The 26267-nt window shown below is 38.3% G+C and overlaps 1 protein-coding gene and 5 non-coding genes across 6 annotated transcripts; 3 read left to right on the top strand and 3 right to left on the bottom strand.

Annotated features, from left to right (window-relative positions):
• The first annotated feature begins 662 nt into the window (after positions 1–662).
• Trnaw-cca (transfer RNA tryptophan (anticodon CCA)) lies at positions 663–734 on the top strand. The gene has a single exon. It is a non-coding gene; the product is annotated as a tRNA-Trp (tRNA).
• A 1032-nt stretch (positions 735–1766) lies between these two features.
• Trnam-cau (transfer RNA methionine (anticodon CAU)) lies at positions 1767–1839 on the bottom strand. The gene has a single exon. It is a non-coding gene; the product is annotated as a tRNA-Met (tRNA).
• Positions 1840–3738: 1899 nt separating this feature from the next.
• LOC129718199 (heart- and neural crest derivatives-expressed protein 1) lies at positions 3739–26200 on the bottom strand. Its single transcript, XM_055668699.1, has 5 exons — positions 25767–26200; positions 17700–17906; positions 16948–17195; positions 16724–16876; positions 3739–4011 (listed from the first exon to the last, which is right to left on the bottom strand). Exons 1-5 carry the CDS (start codon positions 25897–25899, stop codon positions 3922–3924), a joined length of 831 nt encoding a protein of 276 aa, XP_055524674.1. The 5' UTR covers positions 25900–26200; the 3' UTR covers positions 3739–3921.
• Positions 15833–15904, top strand: Trnaw-cca (transfer RNA tryptophan (anticodon CCA)). The gene has a single exon. It is a non-coding gene; the product is annotated as a tRNA-Trp (tRNA).
• Positions 16014–16086, bottom strand: Trnam-cau (transfer RNA methionine (anticodon CAU)). The gene has a single exon. It is a non-coding gene; the product is annotated as a tRNA-Met (tRNA).
• Positions 23222–23292, top strand: Trnag-gcc (transfer RNA glycine (anticodon GCC)). Its single transcript has one exon. It is a non-coding gene; the product is annotated as a tRNA-Gly (tRNA).
• Positions 26201–26267: the final 67 nt, after the last annotated feature.

The raw sequence follows: 26267 nt of genomic DNA, 5'->3' as shown, positions 1-26267 counted from the left end.
AACAGACTGACAGACCGGACTACATTTTTATATGTATAGATTACAACATCAATATTTTAGAACCTAAAGAGTGAACATACATTTATTGGATTGAAGCGTTCATGTAAATCTATTTTTACAAATAAAAGTTTGAATGAGAAAGGCTGGGTCTGACCGCTAGGTGGATTAATTTTGGTTTTTATTTTCAAGTCGCTTATTTAGAGTGTCCGATCAGTTTACCTAATCCAATTACTGAATAATCACCTCCTAACATTTTTCCTTGATATTCAGCTCGATTCGCAGGTAGAAATAACACTGCTATTGATTCTTTTTAGAAAGTATTTAACAGAAATGATTAAAAACCTACAGCAAATGAAGTTTTTTCACGCGAATTTCGGTTATTTCACGTATCTCGTATCTCTTTTTATTATTTTTAAGATTTTTTAAGATAAACTGCGCATTAGATGATCTCGCAGCGGTTCAAAGACAGGAGAAGCAATTTTACATAAGTTCGGTTCTCCGTGTTAACGATGAACTCGTTACTCTGAAAGTTCATCCGTTTCCACTGATTGGTGTATTTATTTTGGTGCGCGGAATATGCACTTGCTTGAATAAAACGGATTCATTTTAGACATAAGTGATTTGTTATTATTGAATGGGCTTTTCTGGCAGTGTACAACGTAGACTCCGTGGCGCAACGGTAGCGCGTCTGACTCCAGATCAGAAGGTTGCGTGTTCAAATCACGTCGGGGTCAAAGGTAAATTTTTTTTTAGTTTCTCACTCTCATCACGTGACATGTAGATGCCGCTGATGATTCATCGATATGATTTTATATCTATTAACATTAACCGTAAATTGACCGTACATCAAGATTTTATAAAATTCTTGATTTCTTCGAACTCTCAAAAGTTGTAGATATCATCGGAAGGTATAAGTAAACAAAGCTAATCATTGTTATCAATAAGATTTTTGCTTGACGCTTTAACGCTACTTACACACACACATACACACACACCACTTACATACTTACATTCACACACACGTCACACACACAAACCCATTCACACGCACACATTCACACACTCGCACACACACTCGCACACACACACACATTCACACACACACACACATTCACACACACACACACACACACACATTCACACACACACACACACACACACACACATTCACACACACACACACATTCACACGAACACACTCGCACACACACACACTCAACACGAAATGTCCTTTTATAGTGTCACTCAGTGTGGGGAACTTGGGTGATTGGAGGAAGAACCAATCACGTGGAAGCATCTCTGCTTTCTGTCCTCGTCGTTTACGTTGGGTGATGAATGCGATGCCAATTGGCTGGCATTGCTAGCCAATGACTGAATGCGTGAAATCATTTCGTCTATGTTTTTGAAGTCTGCGTTAGGGAAATATACCAATCGTATGAAAAATGTATGTGGATATTCAACCTTCAAACTTTCCCGTAATTTTCACGGAGTAATAAGAAAATGGTGACTGAAATTATCATGTTATACAAAGCTTGTATGTTCTAGCTTTCCAACGGTATATTAACTATTGAAATCGGAACAGTTGTTTGAGCGCTATTAGCATCTAAAATCTTCCATTCCGCCAACCAAAAACGTTACATGTTCAATCCAGTTTCCCCAGAATGTACCTTAGTATAGTGAAAAAAGACGTAGTCCCATGCAAAAAAAATTTTAAAGTGAAAAGTACCTACGTAAATTCAACAAATTGTTTATTAAAAAAAAGTTACTGCCCCGAGTGAGGATCGAACTCACGACCTTAAGATTATGAGACTTACGCGCTACCGACTGCGCTATCGAGGCGGACGTTTGGGCCGGAAAATGATTGCAATAAAAATTTCTGGAATGGACTCAAAGTTTACTCAAAATATGTATACACACAATAAAACATGGACAGATTTTTGTGATAAGTATGAAATTTGCTTCAAACTTTTACTTTCCAGTGAACTGTTTGTAATGCAAACTGTGACGCGGATGCTGTGAATTCCTATGTGTGAGGTTCATGCTTGCTCTTTTTATTGATATTCTCCCGATTATTAAAGTTTTTTACGAACAAAATTTTAAATGGTTTCTTTTTTCAAGAAAAGCATTCTTTCGCAGGATTTATGGTTTTCACGGTATGGGCTTTTTAATCCTAATTTGGGCCGATACGAATTTTGAATTGCTTTGATGTTAAAATTTATCAAATTAAATGAAATAGAGTTGTGTAGTAGAGGTCGGACTCGATTATCCGGGACTCGATGATCCGGAATCTTATTTTTTGGTATTCGTTTTTAATTTTCATTCCGAAATTTTATCTTTACCGTCCCTACTGGCCTATTTGTTACCATTTATGTCACTACCGGTATGCTTGAGACATGTACAAATTGAGCGAAAATAATCAACTTATTTTTTTTTACTTCTCAAGATTTTACCTCTTTCACCTCAGAAATAATTTCTGGTTACTGCATCATACAAGTAAAATAAAACAAAGGAAATACAGTGTCTTTTCGATTTTAACACGATCAAAAAAACATCCTCCCGTGAACCTAACGACACTGTGGATTTGGTGAAATGATAAAAATCAGTATTTTTTGCTAGATATCAATGCTATTCAACAAAAAATACTAACCTCCATCATTTTCTCGAATCCATAGTCTCGTTTAGTTCATGTTCGTTAATCGCAAATTTGAATATTTTTTCTGTGATTCGATTATCCGGAAAACTAGATTACCAAGAGTGATTTTTTTTTGGTACTGAGGATAATCGAGTCCGGTCTGTATTCGAAAACGCTAAGGGTTTGAAAAATAGCTTTACTCGTTAATATTTCTTATAACCCAATATCAGCTTATTGAAATTGCAGCAAGCCACAGATGCAATTTTTGTGAAAGTGAATAAAATCCAGGTACACTAGTCGCTTTTTACGCGGGGATACGGGCCGCGTAAATTCCGGAATCAGCGTTAAAAAACGCGTAAATTACGGAATCCGATTAAAAAACCCGCGTAAATTCTGCAATCCGAGTGAAGAGAAACCGAAATCCGCGTAAAAAAAACCGCGTAAATTCCGGAATCCGCGTAAAAAACCGCGTAAATTCGGGAATCCGCGGAAAAGCGACCTCAGTGTACATACTTGTCAGTAACTAGTGTGTTGCGACCGTTGCGACGGACTACCTTAACGGGACGAGACGTACCTGCCGAAGAGAACAGATTACTTCTCGACCGTTTGAGCAACTTCACGACCAGATAGGATCCGGACAAGGGGGCGGACCCAAACCACAGATTTATTTTTCACTCGACGAATAAGGTTTAAACAAATCTTGAAGAGCTTTTTTTTGATACTAACCAGTTTGTTACAATGGTTGTTAGGTAATGAAAAATTTTCACCACTCATCCGCGCATGGCTTGCTTGTCGCCAACAATATTAGAAACTGAACATGAGGAATCGGATAAAAACTAACTGAACTCAGTACCTACGCCTCAAGCTTATAAAGATCGCTTGAAACCTGAACAAAAACGAGAAAAGAAGACGAACATTCTATTCCCATAACATCAACATAACTTCACCTTGTTTTAGTTTTTTTAATAAATAAAAATATTGATATTGAACCTCATGGAATGGTATTTAAGTAGCTATAGTAAGAACAATCAAAATCTCGCATTCCGTTGACTACGGGGTTCAGGGATAATTTTTTTTCTTTCGTTTTATTTTTACTGACACAGACATTTGATCGATGTAAGTTTTTTTTATTAATATACACTAGAAGAAAACGCTAAAACACTGCGATAAGTTTATTTACACGAATGGATGACCTTGCCCAAGTGTTGGCACATGTCATTCTTTGGTTGAAGGCTATTATTGCTTCGCCGTCAGTTTGCCAGCTGGACGGAAGTTAGACGGTACATGGTTTATTTGATGGTGGTTTTGGTTTCCAACGCCCAAACATGCTGCGGCCATCCGGTTCTACCTTTAATCTTTTTTCCTTCGTTCGCGAAATTCTGAAAAAAAATGGAAAGGAAAAACAGTTATTCAGTATTACTCCTTTGGATGAAGATTTTTTCATTCTAAGTCGAGAAAACCGGATACACGATTCGAATGTGAACGGCTCAAATATAGAAATCGAGTTTTTATTTTCCCATCGTTTTTTCCTGACTTTAAAAGCCGATATCTTTATTTTTCCATCGCCACTTGAGATAACTGCGCGTTTCAGTGGATTTTCACAATCCTTTTCCCCATCCAGTTTGGTGGGCCGATTCGGCTTTGAGTGGCAATGCAGTCTGCCGCCACAGAAACGCTACACAAACGTCTATACTGTGTGTTTTGTAGGCACGCATCAAACCGAAAAGTATTTTCCGCCCATTCACAAGCATGAGCGTACGAATGACTCTGATGTGATTACATTGTACATCGCATCATACAGAGACTGGAAATGATGCGGCGATTGAAAAAAAAAAACTATCAAATTGCCGCTGCGTCCTTTGAGATGAGCCGCTCAATTAAAATATGTCAAACGATTAAGTGAATAAGGAGCAATTTGTATTATGAATGGCTAAGTGGTTTTCCTCCGTTCACAAACGTAAATTATGCAGTTCAAGTGCGTATAGAAAGAGTGGAAAACAGTTCGTTTACGATCTATCTTGTTACAGTTGCGTGTTTTGAACGGTTGCTGCGATGGGATTCTCAATATTTGGTAAACAGAGCGAACTTGGTATTAACGAAAGTTGCCTTTGAATGTATGTAATGCACCAAAATAAGACAGCGCCGGCGAAAAAAAGTTCATTCTGAAAAAGTAGTGGCGCCTACTTTGGCAAGAAAAATGAAACACTTTTCCAGAACTGACATTTCAGCACTGTAAGAATATGAATTTATAGTTCAATGACAGTTTGGTTAAATTTATAGTATATTGCGGATGATGAATTGCTAACACCGACCGTCTTGTTCAGTCAACAATATGGCTATAGCCGGCATACCATATGTTTTTTTTCTGAATATCCTCCCACGTTGTGATGCAACAATTTGACAAATCGTTTTGCCATACCAGATGCACATACAGAGCTCGAAGTTTATACCTGTTTCAGTATGGTCTAATTAAGTCAAATACAACGAAATCACTCCAAATTAACAACATTCCGAGACAGAAGTGTGATCATAAATAGTGGTGAAAATTTTAATTATTTACCTCCAGCAAAGGGAGCAGAAGAAAAAGAAAAGTATTTGGTACCATTTATCAACTTACATTCTTTACCTTGATTCGTATTGCAGGGCAAATGAAAAATATTACACAGTTATAAAATTTTCCGTGTTAGTGTTTTGAAGAAATAATGCAGTAAAGAAAGGAGCAATTTGATTTCGACTTATTTTTGTAGGGACATGAGAACTGTTTTTACATCAAAACTATTGAAAAAGTAAAACGATACAATGCGAATTTCTGCCCCGCATTGTCGTGATTTTGAGAATTTCCTCCGTACATTCTTGCGTCAAATTGCTACTTCAGGCATGCAACAGTCGTGAAAACAATTGATCAAAGTTTCATGTACGTAGTCTTCATAAATCAAGTAAAAATTAGATTGCAAAATTCGAGTTGATCGCGACCACGTCCCGTTTCACCTTAAAAGGTGAATTTTCAATTCCTGCTTCTAACGCCTGCCTCTAGTATTTTTTTAATTCTTGCTTCTGAAACAGCTTCTAGTCGCAATAACTTCAATCCAAAAACCGCAAAACATTCCAAAATAACAACGTATCCGTATCATAGCAACGAATAGAATCAACAAGACATTCTGCTCCAGTGTTACCAATAATTCTAGCGTAAGATATGGAAAATATGCAACGTTGTTGAAATGAACATTTTATGACTGCTTGTAGTGGAATAAATATATTGAAATTTTGTTATAGGGAATTAAACCAAAAACACTAACAGAGCTGTTCGGATTGTGGTTACACTGGATTTTAAATCAATACATTAGAATTTATTTCTAGGATAATTTAACGATATCTGATTCATCATTTGTTTTAATCTATATATTCTCCCTTTCTCCTACTCTTTACTATCTTTTAGTCTAATTAATGTATTACCAAGCAAATATTGTTCAATTTTACTCATAATTTCATCAATATGTTGCTGTTAAAACAAGAACGATGAGTAATGGCAAAACGAATATCAAAATATGCGTTGTCAATTTTCTACTCCATAAAATTGATTTATGAAGATTGAAAATACAAGCGACAATAGAACCAATTAATATTAATAGTGTAACCAAACTGTTTTATTTGCTTGTAAAAAGAAAGTTTAAATGTCAATATGTTCAAACCAATGTTTCTAATACTTCTGATAGTATACCGATGGTAAGTTTATTAACAGATGTTATGTAGCCTTATTGGTGAATGTGATACCTACGTACCTACGTAGGATTGCAAGGCTTCTTTCCAATTGCGTCCGTCTTGTTTAGCACCGGCCAAAGCTTCTATGTTGCCCTGGTTCCGTCTTTCTACGGCACCGTTAGACTGCGGGTTTAGCGGAATTGATTTGTTGAATTGCACTGCACGCCTTTTCTGCCAGTGCTCAGTGAACTTCCTGCTGTGAAATTGTAATGTTCTTTACAATAAGAGTAACTATATATTTCGACTTATCAGTTCGGTGGTTACAATGATAATGAAAAGAATTTTTCAATTTGTTGTCTTCGTACCATAGCTACAAATCATGGCCAACCTGGCAACATGTCTATGATGTTATGCCTATGGTACATCTCCCTTTTTTTAGAAAAGATCGTAAGGTGCAAGCCAGGCCGGGTCTTTCCTCTTGTCTAACATGCTCAGGAGAATTTTCAACTGGCACATTCGAGTCACCCGTTATTGTAATGTCTGAATCTGGTTCACCTATAGAAGTTGTTGCTTCGAAGTCTGCTACCAATTTCTGATCTTCTGGTGGTTTTTCTGTAACCAGGGTTTGCGGCACTTGAAGTTGGAATTCGTCAATGAGCAGCTCCAAAGGAAGTTGATTGTTATGTCCCAAGACAGCATCACTTTCACTTGGAAACCGTTGTCGTAGTTGATTTGTATGTGTCCGAATAAGGCGCCCATTCTCAAGCAGCACAGTGTAATTAACAGAACCCTTGCGCTCGATTATTTGCCCAGGAATCCATTTGGTAGAATTGTTGTAATGAACCTGAGCGAAAACCAATGCTTCGGATTCGAAAACTCTAGTCACCGCACCGTGTCGTTTGTTGAATTGAGCATTCTGTTTGTTGTTAACCATGGTTGGACTTGGAAGACACGACTTTAACAGGTCCAAAGTTATCCGCAAAGGTCGGCCTAAGAATAGATGTGCAGGAGTCTTGTTTTCAGGAACGTTTCTATTTGGCAATGACCGATAAACTGAAAGAAATGTTTGTAGATGCTGAAACGTCACTGCCTTTTCCCCTTCGACAAGTTTCTTTAGTTCTCTTTATAGAGTATCGACGAAGCGTTCAGCTTGTCCGTTCGATTGTGGATGGTACGGGGCTATCGTGAGGTGCTGGATACCGCTTTCTTGACAAAAACGTTCAAATCGATCACTAACGAATTGCGTACCATTGTCGGATATAAAAGTTTGCGGGTTTCCATATCTCGCGAATGTTTCTTGTGAAATCTCCAACGTCACAATAGTGGTTGTGCTCCGGGTTTTGAATATTTCCGGCTATTTGGAATAAGCGTCGACCAAGATAAGGTAATAAACCAGCATAGTCAATATGGATCCTGTCCCATGGTTTCGTTGGTATTGGCCATGATTCGAGTGTAGTCTTGCGAGGCGATTTTGCTGCAACTGCACAGAAACGACACTGACGCACAAATGATTCAACTTCTTCATCGATGTTAGGCCAGTAAACGTAGCTTCTTGCTAGTGATTTCATTCGATCGATTCCAGAGTGTCCACGGTGAAGTAATCGAATAATACGCTTGCGAAATCGTACAGGAACTACAACACGATCGCAAAACATAACCCATCCTTGGGTAACTTGAAGACCATCTCGTCGGGAGAAGAACTGTTGAGCAGCAGGAGTACTGAGTTCGTTCGCAGTTTTTGGCCAGCCATTATAGATGCAATTTATGACCTCTTGTAGGACAGGGTCGTCTTGGGTTTCCTTGGCGATCATATTCGATATACAGGGGCTTTTTACGGATGTCACCTCACGGTGAGAACGAAATGAAAAAATCTCACGGTGAAAAAAGACGCGTGCAAATCAAATGGGAATCACTTCCACCGTGCCTATTACGGTTGTCATCTCACCGTGAAGTGACTCCCGTAATAAGCCCCACAGTCAAATCCCTCTATTACGACAATTTATATAGCGACAAATCTCTCTACAGCGTCAATCTCAATGATCCCTTCTGCTCTATATTCATAAAAATTATTCGTTTCATTGCGACATTTCTCTATAACAGCGGTTCTCAACCTTTTTTTGTCCGCGTACCCCTTGACGATATTTTTCATATCGATTGTACCCCCTGGCTTGGAATGCTCTCGCATAGTGGAGAGAGTAGTGGTAACGGGTGACAACTAAAAATCTGGAATTTTTTGGGGGCTCTTTTACTCCACAACACTTAGAGAGAAATGAAAATATGTATATGAACGCTCTATCTTTCCTATTTATGTCAGTATTTTGTGTTTTGTTTATATATGCTCAATTCGGTTCAAAATGGCGTCCAAACAAGGAGCATTCCGTAAGTGCATTGTACGGTTCGGTATGAACTGCAAAACAATTTTGACAAGAGGTGAGTAAACCATTTTGAAAGCGAAAATCTTCCGGTTTCTATTGTTTATGGTTTCCTGCAAACCTTAACTATAATCCGCCAGGGAGAAAGCTGAAGACCAGCCTGCGTAGTGAACAGAAAAGGACTTTTCCCTTTTTGTCAAATCATGGTTCAAGCCTAGTGGTTTGGCTATCAATTTAAATTTATACCAGAACGAATGTTTGAACAACATTATGATTCCATTTCTTTTAAAACATCATACAGATGAATTGGGTATGTGATTCAGCCAGGAAAAATATCATCACAGTACGTCAAAAACACAAACGATCCTAGCAACCACTCGACTCCATTTGTACCCCAAATACGCAACCCAACAAATCCACCCCAGTGTCGTTCAATCGAAGATTTCCTTGGGATTTTGAGTTCCTTTGGTGCAAAAATAACTGGAAATCAACGAATTGTGACCAGTTGATCGGTAAAATCAAGAGATGCATTCGAAAAGCGGACTTGGAGGCCGTACAACGCTCTTCTTTCGACAGCAAAAGAAAACTTCGTCGGGAGGTCGATAACGGACCTTTCTCAAATGTTCAATATTTTTTGTTAGCTCATAGTGAATGTATCTTCATGAGAATTAAATCAGTTTTTCTTTAATTTCTTCCACCTTTTTTGACAGCTGTAGAAAAAAATTCCAAATTTTTAGTAGTCACCCGTTAGTTTAGTTCAGGTCTCAAAATGAACTATGGTTTGTTTGATTGCTACAGTCATGTTTTAGGAGCAAAATTGAACAACAAATGAAGTATTATAAAAAAATTGCTTTGTCCGCCATTACTGGTTTTTCTTTCGCGTACCCCCTGAAAGCTTTCGAGTACCCCCAGGGGTACGCGTACCCCAGGTTGAGAACCGATGCTCTATAACGACGGTCCCTTGCGATGTCGCTATGAAGCGATTCAACTGTAACTGGCAAACTAGAGATCGAATCTTCGAGTATTGCCTTCACTTCAGTTTCCATTTGAAGTGCAGCAATCACATAATCTGGCTTACTGTGGCTGGTCATCAGCCGTGACATCAGGTCAGCGTGTCCAAAATTAGTGGTTGAAATGTTTTGGATATCGAAATTGTAGAGCAACATCGTTAGCGCCCAACACTGAAGACGATTGGCCGTGTATATGGGAATTCCTTTCTTACTACCAAATATCTTGAGAAGTGGCTTATGGTCGGTCTGTAGCATGAATTTACGACCATATATCCATTTGTGGAAACGGGTAACAGCAAACCCAACGCGAGCGCTTCCTTCTCAATTTGACTAGAATTCGTTTCCGCGGGCGTAAGCGACCTTGAAGCGTGTGCAATAGCTTATATAGATCCATCAGGCAAACGATGCAAAATTACGGAGCCTAAACCGTTCTTCGAGGCGTCTCCAGCCACAATGATTTCCTTGCTAGGATCGAAGTGCGTCAACAAAAGGTTGGAAACCAGTATAGATTTAAATCGATCAAACGGCTTTTGGCAATCAGTGGTCCATTCCCAAGCAGCATCTTTCTTTAGTAGACGGTCAAGTGGTGCTCGGAGTTCCTTCATCTGACGAACAAAACGTCCATAATTTATCGCACCTAGATACGAACGTAGCTGCGACAAATTCGTTGGTGGTGACATTTCGGAAATAGCAATAGTTTTGGCTGGGTCTGGGCGGAGACCATTTTGGTCGACAATATGACCCAGAAACTTAATCTGCGGAAGAGAAAAACAATTTTCGATGCGCAGGTGAAATCCAAATTCTTGAATTCGGTGAAGTACACTGTTTAAACTGCAATCATGTTCTTTTTGAGTCCTTCCAGCGATCAATATATCGTCCAGGTATGGCTTCACACATGGTATTCCAGCAACCATACTATCGACTATTCTCTGGAACGCTCCAGGCGCAGATTTAACACCAGGTGGCAATCTATTATACTGGAATAAACCCTTGTGCGTGTTTATAGTGAGCAGCTTTCGAGATTCTTCTTCAACTTCGACTTGGAGATAGGCATCCGAAAAATCGATACAGGAGAAAAAACGGCAGCCGGCTAGTGCAGCGAAAATATCGTCCGGATGCGGTAGTGGATGTCGATCTAACTCGAGTGCGCCATTGAGGCCAGTTGAGTAGTCACCACAAATGCGTACGGAGACATCGGATTTGCGAACCACGACTATAGGTGCAGCCCAATCGGAGAATTGGACTGGTGAGATGATGCCGTTGTCTTGAAGTCTCTGAAGCTCTGCATCAACTTTCGGAAGGGCAGCGTAGGCAACAGGTCTCTTTGGGCAGTACACTGGTCGTGCATCTGGCTTCAAGTAGAGTGTCACTTTAGCTTGTTTGCAGCATCCGAGGGTTGACTGAAACACTTCAGGATACTTGGCTTGCAACTTCTGCATTGTTACCTTAGAATTTTGCTGAATGGTGTTGACTAACGAATTGAAGGGAACTGACCAGAGATCGAACAGCTCAATGGTTTCGATCCCGAGAACGTTGAGGTCCGGATTGTTTGCAACGAAGACTCGTCCTTCCTTCATCACACTGAACTCACCCATGATGTTGATGCTGTCACCTGATGCGCTTACGGCGGCAATTTCCGTTGAATCAATGACAGGCTTACCTATCGATTTCCAAGTGCGCTCGGAGATGATTGTAATGTCGGAAGCACAATCGAACTGCAGCGTTGCTACTGATCCGATGATGGCGATCTTTATATACTTCCGCTTCTTTGTAAGATCAACTCGCTTAACTGCAATACCTTTGGACTTAACATTGTCTTTAGGTTTCGGTTTGTCGATTTGCTTTAATGGCTTCTTTTCGGATGAAGAGCAGTATCCCATCCTCGTCGCCAAAAATGTAATGTTCTTTACAATAAGAGTAACTATATATATATCTCGACTTATCAATTCGGTGGTTACAACGATAATGAAAAAAATTTTTCAATTTGTTGTCTTCGTACCATAGCTACAAACCATGGCCAACCTGGCAACATGTCTATGATGTTAAGCCTATGGTACAGAAATGGGGTCTATTGTCACTCTGAATGGTTAGCGGCAATCCCCAAGTGAAAAAAAATCGATTAAGCGCCATGTTCGTACTACTTGCATCAATGCTATGTCATTTCCACAACGGTCATATATCTCGAATAAGTATCAACCACGACTAATAACTCCACACCACCAGGAGTTAACAAAAAAATTGATCTGAAGCACTTGCCATGGACCATCCGGTAATGTGCGGTTTGTCAGAGGAATTGGCGGATTCCTTCTCGAAATAACTAGACAGGCTGCACAGGCCTTAACAAATGACTTTGTATCTTTGCTCATATTCGGCTACCAGATATATTCCCTAAAGATTCGCTTCATCGCCAGGTATCCGATGTGACCTTGGTGAGACGTTGCCATGATTTGTGATGGAAATTCTGTAGGAGGTACAATTTTATTGTCCTTGAAGGCAAAGACCTTGGCCCCTAGTGAACGTAAAAATTTGGATTCGGAGTCATATCTTTGCAGGCCCTCTGGCCACTTTCGGGACTCAATGGACATCCTCAGTACAATAAGCTCCTGGTCGTTTTTCGAAGCCTTTTCTATGTCATTCCTATTCACATTCATTAGGCTGCCATCCAAAGGTTCATTTTCACGGGTTCGAGCAATCAGACGTGATGGAGCATCTGCCACGTTCAAATGGCCCGGTATGCATTTTACTGCAAAATCAAACGTTTGAAGTCTTAAGGTCCACGACTCAGCACGTGTTATCGCGAGTTTTGTAGTTCTGTGTTCTCCACCGAATATAAACTCATTGGCTTCTGAGTCAATTCGAATAAAAAACGGCTTCCCTGTCAAGTAAAATGCAAATCGCTCTACTCCCCATACCAGTGCTTCTTTCTAAGTCTGTGGGTATTTTTGCTCTGTCTGTGTCAAGGCCTTCAAGGCACAAGAAATGATTCGTGGCTTTCCGTGTGGATTAAATTAGACCAAAACCGCACCTAGGCCCACAGGAGAAGCGTCCACGTAGAGCTCGGTTTCGACCTCGTAGTTGAAATAACCTAACCGGGATATCGACGTCAAAGCTATGAGCCAAAAACGAAAACTCTTTTTCTTCCGCTTCAGACCAATAAAACCTGTCGTGCTTTGCTAATTTCCTCAAATGTTTTGTTTTATCAGCCGGCATATAAATAAAACGACCCAAAAAATTCATGGAGCCCAAAAAAATATTTGACTTCATGCACAGTCTCTGGTTACCGAAAATTCTGGGCTGCCCTCAACTTCTCATTTTCGACACGCTAACTCTCGTTTGACATCAAGAACCCTGAAAAGTTATGTATCACAATGATCAGTCGTAAGTATAACAAATGAGTCCTTCGAAATCCCTACCTATGGATTTGACTTTCTGCTGCCCGATCACACGTTTGTCTGTATTGATACGCACATTGTGCTCATGAAGCTGTTGAAGTACCATCCTGAGATTATCTTGTGTTCTTTCTTGCTGGCCCCGTGTACTATAATATCGTCTAGGTAACATTTCTGACCGCGGCATCCTCCGAACACCTTCGTCGCAATGTCCACTGAAAAATATCAGGAGCATTGCATAGACCAAAGGGCAATCGCTTAAAACGATACGTTGCATCACCGGCTAAAAAATTGGTCAAGTGATGTGATTCTTCTGCCATTTCTACGTGAAAAAACGCACTCGTTAAATCAATAGTGGAAAACCACTTGGCGCCGTGAAGTTCAGCAAAGATTTATTCCGGGGTGGGCATTCTAAAAGGTGTTCTTATAATGCATTTATTTGGTCCTCCGAGGTCCACCACCAGGCGGATGCCATCTTTACTTTTAGGCACAACTATTAATGACGAGCAGAAAAATCTATCCATGGAATCTGTAACTCACTTAATAATCCCGGAAGCCAGGAGTTCCTCAAGCGCTTTCACACGAAACAGTAAAGGAATGTTGGTGTAAATATTGCGTGATGGAGATTTACTTGCGACGTATCTCAGCACCACCGGAGGAACATTGAACTTTGGGAACTCGTCGGTTATCGCCACGGTAGATATCTCACTGGGAAAATCACCGACAGGGTCGTTACGAGATGCTTTTTGAATCGAAACACTCAATCCAAATTCAGATAAAACAGCACGTCCAGAGCTCTGCCAATTACTTGTTCGTCCTTGGTTTCCAAAGATTTTTCCATTTCCACGTGGTCCACCTCGAGAGCTGAAGCGCTGTTTCTAGGCTGTTCACGTGAGACAGTTGACATCATGAACGGGACATTTGTTTTTGATTCACCATAAAACTTACGAATTGAGAACATTTGCGCCATTGTCGTGATTTTTTTGAGAATTTCCTCCGTACATTCTTGCGTCGAAAGATGAATTTTTAACTCCTTTTTCTGAAACTTTTGCTTCTGTTTTTTCTAATTATTGCTTCTGAAACTGCTTCTAGTCGCAATGACATCTATTCGAAAGCTGCAGAACATTCCAAAATAACAACGTATCTGTGGTGCTTATTATGGGAGTCGCTTCACGGTGAAATCAGAGTGAAGAGAATGAAATCCTATTACGGGACTCACGTAAGTGAGAAAAACGTCACAAGGTGACATCTGCCGTGAAATCTGAGTTATTATGAGTGTTAAAAATCGATTGACTTGTGATCTAGCGGTAATATATGGGATTTATTTTCCAGTAACAAGGCGAATCTTTTTTTTTTTCTTGAAAAAAATCGGCTCTCTGAAACTTACAAATTTTCGAGCTGCGGCCAATGGAACGTAAGGGAAAAATTGACCTTCTAATTTCGTTTAGCGATAGGGCTCAAAAGTTTCCTCTTGTAGAAAAATGTCCTCATACAAAATTTCAGCTCAATCGACTTCCCGGGATTTTTGAGCTGGAAAACTCCCACATTTCACTTGTCCCATTCTCAATTTCACTTCACTGGCAATCTCACTTCACGGAGGTGATTTTTGTCACCTCACTTGAGGTGGAATCGGGAATAGGTCTAAAAAAGTGAAGTGAGCGTGAGAGTGAAATATATTTCACCGTGAAGTGACTCCCGCAATAAGCACCTGTATCATAGCAACGAATAGAATCAAGAAGGCACTCTGCTCCAGTGTTACCAATACTTCTAGCGTAAGCTATGCAATTTGTTGGAATGAACATTTTATAACTGCTAATAGTGAAATAAATATATTGAAATTTTGTTATAGTGAATGAAACTAAAAAACTAACAGAGCTGTTCGGATTGCGGTTACACTGAAATTAGAAGTCAATGCATTAAAAATTGATTCTAGGACTATTCAACGATTTCCCATTCATCATTTGTTTGAATTTCTACACATATATTGCAGGTTTCTTGATAAAAATTGAAAATTCTAACACGACACGACAAGTGGAGTTTAAGTGTCGCCAACTTTGAACCTGTAGGTCATTTGAGAGTTTCCTCATTAAAAATCTATTCTTCTGTTATCAAATTGTTTTCTTTAATTCTAAAGAAACGAACATCTTACATTTAAGTATCAAAAGTTGTAGTAGACCGTCTTCCAACTAGTTTTTCTCTGGTAATTTTCAAATGAAAACAGCATCATGCTTTAAAATTGAATTAAAAATCTCTTTCGGCCACTTAAACTTGGTGCGAAGTGTTACTCCACTGCGAATTTTTCAACTGAGTTGATTTCTGTTACTGTAGTTTTCGAGTAGGTAAATTAAAACTGCAGAATTCAAATCGATTAACATTGCACAACAAAAAAAATGTACACATTACATTACATCCAATTAATTTCAACTGTTGATTGCAATCGTATAAGTGTAGAACTGCAGTAACTATAACTGCAAGCAGAGGTTATACATACATTTCAACAAGCAAGCCATTTTATTATTTCCCTTACTAAACACACTTCTGGGCGATACCGCCAATTTGCAGAAAATTCGCATGCGCTCTTTGCACCATCTCTCACTCTCTCTCGATGGCGGGAGGCGTACACAAGTGGGCGTACCCCTTCGTTATTGTCTCTAGTTTCTCTACCCATTAGAAACATTATTGTACGCAGCATTAGATTTTTATAGCAATCTGTGACTCGAACCCTAACAAGACTCCGTGGCGCAACGGTAGCGCGTCTGACTCCAGATCAGAAGGTTGCGTGTTCAAATCACGTCGGGGTCAAATGAAGAGATTTCTTTTTTCTTAAATAACATGAAAATTAATCCCAAGAAAATGTGTATTTAACATTGTCAGAGGATTTTAAAAACACTAAACGAGCAAAAAAGTTTACTGCCCCGAGTGAGGATCGAACTCACGACCTTAAGATTATGAGACTTACGCGCTACCGACTGCGCTATCGAGGCTTACAAAAGGAGGGGGAAAATGTATCTGATAAGAACATTCTACCACTAGAACTCTTATTATATTTACTCAAAAGAGGTGATTAGGATTTTTTCTGAACAAAATATGAACTTATGCACCCGAAGGGAGGCTGCTCAGTAATTGACACTTGATGTTATGTGGTTTGTTTAATGTTAATGATGATGCAAGTGGGAAAAGCTTTTTTGATAATTGAATACATTGCGGAAGGGTGCAAATTTTCCCATCGACCCTGCTGCTGCTGGTTTTGTATGGAGAACAACGGCGGGTAAGTGTCACACGTAACTTAATTATCGAACATTAGGGCAATTTCACAGAAATAAACTTTAGTCTGCCTTTGCGCGCTTAAAACACATAACGACAAATCTAATTTATAGCAATATATAGTCGAAAACAGACCACCCGCCCGATAGATAGAGTGCAGTGAGACTGTGTCTTACTACCCCAGAAAACCAGATACAGCTAATAAAGATAATGATCTATTATGAATATTGCGGTGTGTGGCAACAGAGGGAAAAAATTCCTACGGAAAGTGGCCTATTTCCGACTCTAAATTTCGAGTAGAATGAGCGTTTTTGTTCGACTGTGTTACAACAATGTTAGCGGGAAACAACAACTTACGTGCATCATACTCTTCTGTGCTCTTCGTTCAGCGTTAATTTTCCGGGACGACGGCACCAGCTCTGCCCGGAAATCGCAGGATGGATCTTGACTACCGTTTACTACCGCTAGCAGATGGGCAATATAGGAAATGGCTAGCCGTAGCGTTTTTATCTAATGGTGGATCAGAATAGTAGAGTCAATGGGACTGATTGAATTTCCTCTGCACGGATTGGAAAACCTACCTTTGAGAGCTTGGTATCGTTCGGAACGTTGGGGATCCTATCCCGTAGGGAGGTGTACGCCGAATTGATACTTTGAGTGCGCCGTCGTTCTTTCTTGTTAGCCGTGTTTCGTCTTTTTACTACTCGTACAACCGGAACACTGCCAGTGACGAGAGAGTTAGACGCATTGATGGATCCTAAAGTGCATCCGTTGACGTTGGTTGTGGTGGTGGGCGTGGCACCATAATAGCCTTCGTCACATACGTAGTCTGGAACAAAAAAAAAGTGTTTTGTTTATCAATATGATAGAAATTTATTTCGAGAATGGAATAGATTTGGTCATTTTTATAACGGTACAAAATGGCACGCTGGGTATCGAAATTCTATATTTTTTTGCCGTACAGCTCAAAACTTCCGTGTTAATCAAAACTAAAGGCAGTATTACACTCTTTGACCAAGCGTCTAATATTTGTAACTTTTTCACAGATAAAAATTCGGATAATTTTTTGTCACTCTCCAATTTTTACATTTGGCAAGCACGGGCAAACGACAATCATGATGTCAAATAAATTTGACAATTATGTCATATATATTGGTCAGAGTGTAATAAACCAATAAACGTCATTCAAAATGGGACTCTTACTTTTATAACGGTTACCATGACGAAAGCAATCAGAGTATAACAGTTAATACTTTAATCACGAAATGTTGATGATAATATTATAAATTGAACTGAAAAGTGATCATGAATCTGACTTTGACTATTTACTTACTGGATTTTTCGAAACCGACTGAGCAGTAAACCTGCTGATGCAGCTGATACTGTCCGCTGCCGAAGGGGGATGATCCTTCCGGGCCAGTTTGCGATGAGAGCACATGCTGCTGGCTAGGGGAGTATTCGCCTCGATCTTCTTGCGACTCGTTGGAACTGCATGGAGATCCCCAGTAGCCTTCCTCCTCCAGTGGCAACACGTGACCGCCTTCATCAAGCAACACGAGTTGATACAGCGAGAAAGAAAAATAAATCGTCAGAAAAAAAATGGTTTAGGATTCAGTTTGTTCTTCGCTCGAAGCGTGCGATGTATCGTATCATAATGATTTGTTTATGGACTGACTGCCGGCACCCGGATGAAGAAAGGAACATAAATTTTTGTCTGTTTACACGTAAGTTTACCTAAACAAAACTAACTTCCAGCAAAATGTGAGTTGCAGTGAAATACATGGAGAAAAGAAGAAAGTCAAGTGACCGCAAAAGGATTACATGCACGGGTGAAAAGGAAGCAACACTCGAGTGACGACACATGGGATTTAGGGAATTGATATCCTCTTTACTACACGGCATGATGTGTAACTTCCGGCATGATAATCCTAAATTGTCCGCTTACATGTTTCAGCATATTCTAAATATCCTTGCACGCTCTCTCAACTATGTGCATCTAAATTCCAGTTTAAAAAGCTATGAACTGAACTGAATTCCTACATCTCGATAGAACTATAAACATATACAGTACACAATTTTATTGCACCTTTCTTTTCTATTAATAACACACCTCACTAATGTGTTAACGCTATGCAGTAGTGTGTTATCCACCTTTCGGTACTTTTATTTACTACACAGTGATTTTTGTATACACTATCAAAGCATTTATTAAGAGTTTTATTACCGACTGTGATAAACAAAAAAAAAATGAGTTTACTTGAGCATATGTATGCATAGCTGCGTTTGATGATCCGATGACAGGCCCAGCCAAGGCAGTTTACTATCTGTGGCCTTACTTCTCTGTTCAATACTTGAATTTTCGGGGCATGTGCCAGCGATAATGTCCCACATTTTGATTTACCAAAAGTTCAACAGATGTGCGTAATCTTGCTTCGACAGTTCGTAAATATACCCCATGACGTGCAAAGTTCGTTGCAGCGACCTTGGTTGCCACAGATTTTGGGGAAGGTACTATTAGAAAATTCGTAAACAAAAATGAATTGACTTTAACTTTGAGATTACAAACCGTGTAGTGACTGCAGACGCCACTTTAGTTTTAAACATACGTAGTTCTATCCGGTGCAATATTATTCCCGTGAAATATATTTATTATACAGACTCGTTTGGACTATAGCTTTTTTACAGACAAATTTTATTTTAATAGGTATTTTTCATAACATCATATAATTTATCGTGTATCGAAAAAAAACCCTAAATATGTAATATGTTACTCTGGGAAACCTAACCTAAAAATCATTCGAAGAGTAGTCTTTGTTTACGCAAAGTATAATTACATAAACCACAGCCAAATTCGTGAAACGTAATTCCACAGTTCCACATACCTATACACATAAGTGATTCTTTAGTACTCAGATTCCTTTTGTATTTTTCAACCATTTTTGACATCTGTTATAAGTGAAATATTTTCGTCAGTAATAGTATTCTACGCAATATTAAAATTTAGTAAGAGCTGATTAAAAAACCTGGATCTTAAATTTCAAGCTCTCAGCAGCATAAACCACGTAAAGTTATAATTCTTGACTATCATACAATTAGTAACTCTAATTTGTTCAAATTTTGAGTTATCAGCGTAACAATAGCTTTTTTCAGGCTGCTCACAAATTAGGTTCGATATTATTTATTTACTAGCATTTCGATACGCATTTAACATATTGTCTCAACAAACTATTTGCTATCATGATATACTCTCGGAAAAGTCGAGTAGAAACTACTCAAATTAAGGGGCTATATACCTATTTGCCCGTGGAAAATGAGGAAAGTTTGGATTTGTTTAAGGTGTGTAACAATTAGTGTAAAAACTACACTGCCTGTGATCGCATAACTGTAACATTCGACATTTTATGGTTTGCGAGTTTTTAATGGGAAAATGCTTAGAATGGTATGTGCTTCTTATATCTACAATAATAATGCTTGTTCGAAAAAAAGTCGTAAAAATACCAAGTTGTATTGTCACGTAGTATAAACAACCGCAAATTTGTCTAATGCTAAACATGAGCCTGTGTGTCACTGGAAATAAAAAATATTTCCAGTCCATAATAGTTCTGTGTTATTTGCTTTTAATAATGAAACAATTGTTGGATTTAGTTTGTGAGTACTCATTTATCTAAGTGAAAAATGAAATAAATTTATAAATAAGAAATTATTCACTTATCATAGGAATATTCTTCCAATAGTCACTATCTTCAGCAATAAGAACAGGTAACAAAATCTTTAGCAGACTAGTTTTTCTCTCGGAATCTACTCATCGTGACTTGTCGTTTGACAGTATTCTTCAATCTGAACATATCATCTTCAACGATACCATGTTGCTTCTTTGAAAGTAAGAAACAGCTTTCAACTTCACCATCGTCTCCAACTTTATCGCTATATTGAAACAAAACGATCCTTCTCCTATTATAACTTTCCGAATATTGTCGATATATGGACGAGGTTTGCAATTATTTAATGTATATTGGGATAAAATCATCCATAAGGACAGAAAATCTCCAGGCCTTATTTTGATGGCCTCCACTCGTTTTTTCGCGTTTTTCACAGCGGTTTTCAACTCATCTATGGTTTACCGTGTCTCATGCGTGCTTCCAGAGCAGCATGGAAACTATCAGCAGCCATAAAAGTGTGTCCTCCTGACTCGAATTATTTCAAAACAACTTCCTGTACATGAATATATTCTGAATTTATCAATAGTACCAAGTACAAAAAAAGATTCCAGTTTTTGTTTTGAGCCGAGCAGTTGTCCAACCACAGGAAGATCTTGGGTTTATCAGTGAACCGATGTACAATCCGTCCGAAGCAAAATAAAATATCAATTATTGATCTACCTGCAGTGGGCTCATCTCAAATGCAGGTAAGCACAGGATATATTTTGAATAGTTTCCCACAGGAGCAAACGTTTCAGGTTCAGTCTATGAGAAAAACTCCGGTTTTAAGTCCTTCAAGACGCGAAATCTGGACTACCTAATTCTTAATAGCTCATTAAGAATGCAGTTATTTCCTTGCTTGTTCTAAAACGAATACCTTCTGTAGTTCTACCGCTAGCACAACGCACCCAGCTTGTACCTCTTCACCATCTTTGCAGAAATATTTGCAAGCTCAACGTGTGCATTCATATCTACACATATTTTGCAAGTAACTTCATCTGGAAGGGGGTAAGCGTTGTGGATGAAATCCTTTTTATGCTGTTTTCTACTGACGCACTTCTCGCAGTGTTCATAGCTCAATTTGACTTGACCAAGGATATGTTGAGCCGTTTTAGTCCCTGCAGTAAAACTAGTAGCTGACCTCCAAGTCCAAGTTTACCTCGTGGGATCTTTGGTATTTGTTATATCTACCGTAAACTGGGGTGACTTTGATCACGTTTTTGTATTTTAAATATTTTCAGAATATACTGAAAACAATATTGTTTGATATTTTTAAAATAAGTACTGGCATGCATTGAGAAAGATTCAGTCACTACTTCAAAATTTTAGTAACAATTTTGCTGTTTTTAAATATGCTCTAAAAATACAGGCAATACACTAGACCAGCGGTTCTCAACCTGGGGTACGCGTACCCCTGGGGGTACTTGAAAGCCTCCAGGGGGTACGCGAGAGAAAAATCAGTAATGGTGGACAAAGCGAATTTAACTTTTTAATACTTAATTTGTTGTTCAATTTTGCTCTTAAAACATGACTGTAGCAATCAAACAAACCATAGTTCAATTTGAAACCTGAACTAGACTACCACTGCATGATCTAACACTACTCTCTCCCACTCTGCGAGAATATTCCATGCCAGGGGGTACAATCGATATGAAAAATATCGCCAAGGGATACGCGGGCAAAAAAGGTTGAGAAACGCTGCACTAGACTACAGTATAGTCACTGTATACTTTACGGAACCGATGAAAGCTCATTCGGTGAGGATTCGGATGAAGAAACTGACGCCGGAACTGCAGTTGGTTCATGCATGAACTAGATCGGGAAGGATGACAGAATTCAGATCCACGATCAAATCTGGAACTTAGACGCTTCTAGTCAAGCCGCGTTTTTTTTTCGAGAAACAGTAAAGTTAGCTTCATTTACTCGGCGTGTCAAAGATCAATTAATTTTACATTTTTAACTTTAAACAGTCACATCAAACTTCTCTTCTCCATTCCTCATCATCTTTATTGTATTATGCATGGTTTTTTAATTGGGACAAACTTTCAATTATTTTTCCTCTGGGACTGGGACTGACTTGCGGTTACTTTTCATAATGGAATAATTTGACTTGGTATTGATTTCCACTTTTGTTGAACAAACCACTAATTTTTATCAGTATATCTGAAAATACTAACTCAAAACTGACAAAATTACAGATGGGACAGACTTGCGGTTACCGGCAGTATACACTAGTTTAGATTTTATTATTGTTAAATCGGCGTTCTATGAATACCACCAATTTGCTTGGAAATTTGAGCTTTGAATAGATCTTCTTTATCAACTGCTCATATAATACATGATTATAGCCCCAAAATAAAAAAAGGGTTTTAGGGTTCATTTTTCACAACATTGACACAAATAAATTGTAGCATGAATGACAGTTGGTTGCCCTATCCAGAAAAATGAGAAACTAAACTGAGTTTATAAAACTATATACATGCAATAAGAACACAAGGGACGTATGAGAATCAGGTTTTCATTGCACTTTCTACATTTTCTATAACTCTAATATACTTGACATAGAATTCTTTTGAGCGTGATTAAAGCGAAAAAGGAATCGTGAGAAAACTGAGCGTGAATTCCTTGAGGAGTGATAAAATCTGAAAGGCCCGGAAGATTATCATTGAAAAAATCACCTAAATCATTTGTAACTGTGTTAATCGTTTCGTTATGTAACCAATTTCGTCTTATTTGTTCAGTTTTTTTAAATTTTATAGTCGTAAAATCAGACGACTTTAGCTGTGAGTCTAATAAAAAGTAAAGATTCAAGATTTGTATGAGAAAGGCTGGATCACGACATTTGTAAATTCGTTCTTTTAGTTTTAAACTACTCAAAAATTTGAGTTTGTGCACATCAATAGATTTTTAAGTATTTTCAAACGATATTTTGACCTATGTTTAGATGGAGTTGGTTTCAAGCATAAAAAAAACAAAAATTTTATTCTATAAATTCTACCAACATGAAAAAATTTTTAAAGGATCGTTTATTACCTTTTCTATTGTGAATGGAGTCAATAGGAGATTGGTTAGAATTTTTTAACAATGCAATACTACTTATATATTATGTTTGAAGAAAATACTTATCTACGATATTATGCGTCCACGCATGCAAGAAGCATCGGTGGTTCAGTGGTAGAATGCTCGCCTGCCACGCGGGCGGCCCGGGTTCGATTCCCGGCCGATGCAAAGCGGCTTTTTTTTGTTATTATTTCTATCAAAACATCTTTACGGCCTTTTGTTGTAATCTAATTGTTTTTTTCCGATGCCCTATTGTACAATTTTCCATCGAAATATATCCGGAGTGTTTCGCGATTAGGACGCAACTAACAAAATGTAAACAAAAGGTTTTATTACACTATTGGTTTCGAAGACTTACAAAATTCATGGCAAGAATCCTTTCTTTTGTATAAATCGATAAAATTATTTAAATCAAGCTTTTAGTGAAGGGCGATAAAACAGTTTACCCAAAACAAAAGATACTTTGGAAATAGGCCCTTTACATTGTTTTGAAGCAACGGGCTTATTTGCGAAGTATTTCGTAAACAGGCGACAGTAAAGGGCGGATCAACTTTTTTTTCAAAATAAAGGCGCATTTAAAGGGGCGCAACTGAAGAAAAAATAACAACAAGGCGAAAAAAAGATGGGCGTATCTCGTTGTCAGAATGCTTTAAGGCTCATTAGAAAAAGGTATGAAGAAAAGCGCAAATTTAAGCCATAAACGCACAAATTTAATGTAGTATTGTTAGGAAAATATAATTTATAGGTTTATTTTACGTCGATTTTTGGTATTGATGTTAATGTTGGTCACTTCCTTTGAAATTACGATTTGAAAATGTACTTGCAAATTTTCAAACTGATATTCCCCAATGTTTATCTTTTGCCAGTTGCGCCCTTATCGCAAATCGCTCCGGATATGTTTTCTTATTTTTATCTATTAGAAAAAGGGAATGTTTTGACTCTTAATAAAAGGTATATGTACTTCAAGAAAAGCCGATTTATTTCTCATGAAGATACATTCAATATCAACATCATTCAAAATTTTCCTCACATTCCTTCTAATATATATCTTGATTGATAGCCAAACCACTGGGCTTGAACCATGATTTTGATAAAAAAAAACAAAGTCCTTTTGTTGGCCATTACTTTGACCGGTCTTCCAGTACTACTTTCCTGGCGACTTGTTGTCAAGGTTTCCAGGAAATTATGCACAGTAGAAACCGAAAAGTTTTCACTTTGAAAATTGTTTACCGTGAACTTTTTGCCAAAAATGTTGTGCAGTTTAGTTGGAACTGTATAAGGGGTCATCCACATACCACGTGGACAGATTTTTAACGATTTTGACCCCCCCCTCCCCCTCCGTGGACAACTGCCCATATAAATTCTAAAAAAATTGTATGGACCGTGGACATAACGCCACCACCCCCCCCCCCCCCCCAAAGCTGTCCACGTGGTATGTGGATGGCCCCTAATGCACTTTTATGAGGCTCCTTGTTTCGACGCCGTTCAAAACAGAACAGCATTCATAAACAAAACAAAAAATACTGGTATAAAACGACTTTGTTGTTGCGTAAGAGAGCCTCAAAAACATTCCAAATTTTAGTTGTCACCCATGCTATTCAAAAAAAAAATGTTCCCAAAGTACTGTTATTCTTCCCCGGGATCAATGTGAGAGGGTTTAAAAGAATAGCATTAATATTTTTAAAAATTGAGAAACAACCAAGAAGAAATATTGTCAGAAAATATTCATGAATAATCATACAAAAGTCACGATACTGGAATTAACGAAACGCGTACGGTAGCAAGTTGGAAAATTTATTGTAAGTAAAGCACATAAATTATAATAAAAAAAAATTTAAACAACACCAAAAATAAGAAATTTATTAAGATAAATTATAATTTGTTAATTATGATAAGGTGATATTAGTTAATACTGGCGATACAAAGAAGAAACGTCTTAAGCAAATGAAGAACAGCATTTTAGAACATCTAAGAATCTGTCATAGGAATTAGGGGAAAAAAACGATTCAAAAATTGGAATTAAGGATTACGCGGGCAAAGCAAAACGTGCAAAATTAAAATAATACAAAATTGAGCTTAGGATAGTTTAAAATGGTTTCGAAAGACCAGAAAAGGCAAAAAAAATCCAAATTAGAAACGACAGAGATTAGAGAGATATTCAGGAAAATATGAGTCCACGTTAATCATAAGATCGCAAAAGTAGAACGTTTCCAACGGTTTAAAAGACGATAATTATACGTAAATTGTAAAAAAAAAAAATTAATTATGCTCGAAACGGCCGACAAATCCTTTTTAAAATTGCAGTCGAACACGAAAACAAAAATCTAATTGATAGAACATTTCTTACAAATATTTTTACAAGAACATTCGCAAAACAACACACGATAAAAAATTATTAGTAAAAAATTATATTTTAGTAAACAGTTAACAGAAATCAACAGTTTGGAACTTGAAATGGCAGACAAATTTCAATTAAACGATATCCTTCAATTGGGATACATCAAATTTCAAATTTTACATCCGGAGGATAATTTAAAAGGAATGAATTACATAGGAACCCGGGCTTGCATTTCCGTGCTAAGCTTACTTTAATTAATAATATTTCCTGCATCAAATCAAAGCATCACCTGTGCTACACGCACCTGCATTTTGAGAATCCGCCGGATACATCTGGGTGTAATAATGATTGGCCGGTTCGTAGTACTGCTCTGACTCACATACGGTCTGGCAAATTTCACCATCTGAGGAATCGAAACTAGACATTTTGTTGTACATTGTTGGCCCTGCTTTCGACCAGAACTTCACTTTGCTTCTATTTTTGGGCTTAGATTCACAAATTTATACACCACGTTAACAATTTATACACGAAAATTGTGAAATCACTCCAATCACTGAACATTTAGCTCCGACAAAATAACCACAAGTTTTCCACCCGAGATCCCGAAACAGACTGATTTTCCGTTTAGCCGCATTTCGGTTGCTCTATCCTCATCTCGGATAGGGTTTCCCCGCACCCGAACCAAGCGTTCCTATTGGCTATTCGATCTTATAGAATCCACAAGCCGGAGAGTGAAGACTATTTGATTGCCACCTTGTTGGCAATTGCGTTGTTCCACTACTTTGTGGTTACTGTGTTAATCGCA

Source organism: Wyeomyia smithii, chromosome 1 (genome assembly GCF_029784165.1).
Source record: "Wyeomyia smithii strain HCP4-BCI-WySm-NY-G18 chromosome 1, ASM2978416v1, whole genome shotgun sequence".
Lineage (NCBI taxonomy): Eukaryota > Metazoa > Arthropoda > Insecta > Diptera > Culicidae > Wyeomyia > Wyeomyia smithii.
Note: the sequence above shows the minus strand (reverse complement) of the source record. Positions and strands in the feature narration are given on the sequence as shown.

Bases quoted from the DNA above. Each gene is read 5' to 3' on its own strand.
- LOC129718199 (XM_055668699.1), bottom strand. From the start codon at position 25,899: ATGTACAACAAAATGTCTAGTTTCGATTCCTCAGATGGTGAAATTTGC. The intron at 17,907-25,766 runs GTGCGTGTAGCA...TGCTTGATGAAG, and splicing joins GGCGGATTCTCAAAATGCAG to GCGGTCACGTGTTGCCACTG. The intron at 17,196-17,699 runs GTAAGTAAATAG...TTTTTGTTCCAG, and splicing joins AGTCGGTTTCGAAAAATCCA to ACTACGTATGTGACGAAGGC.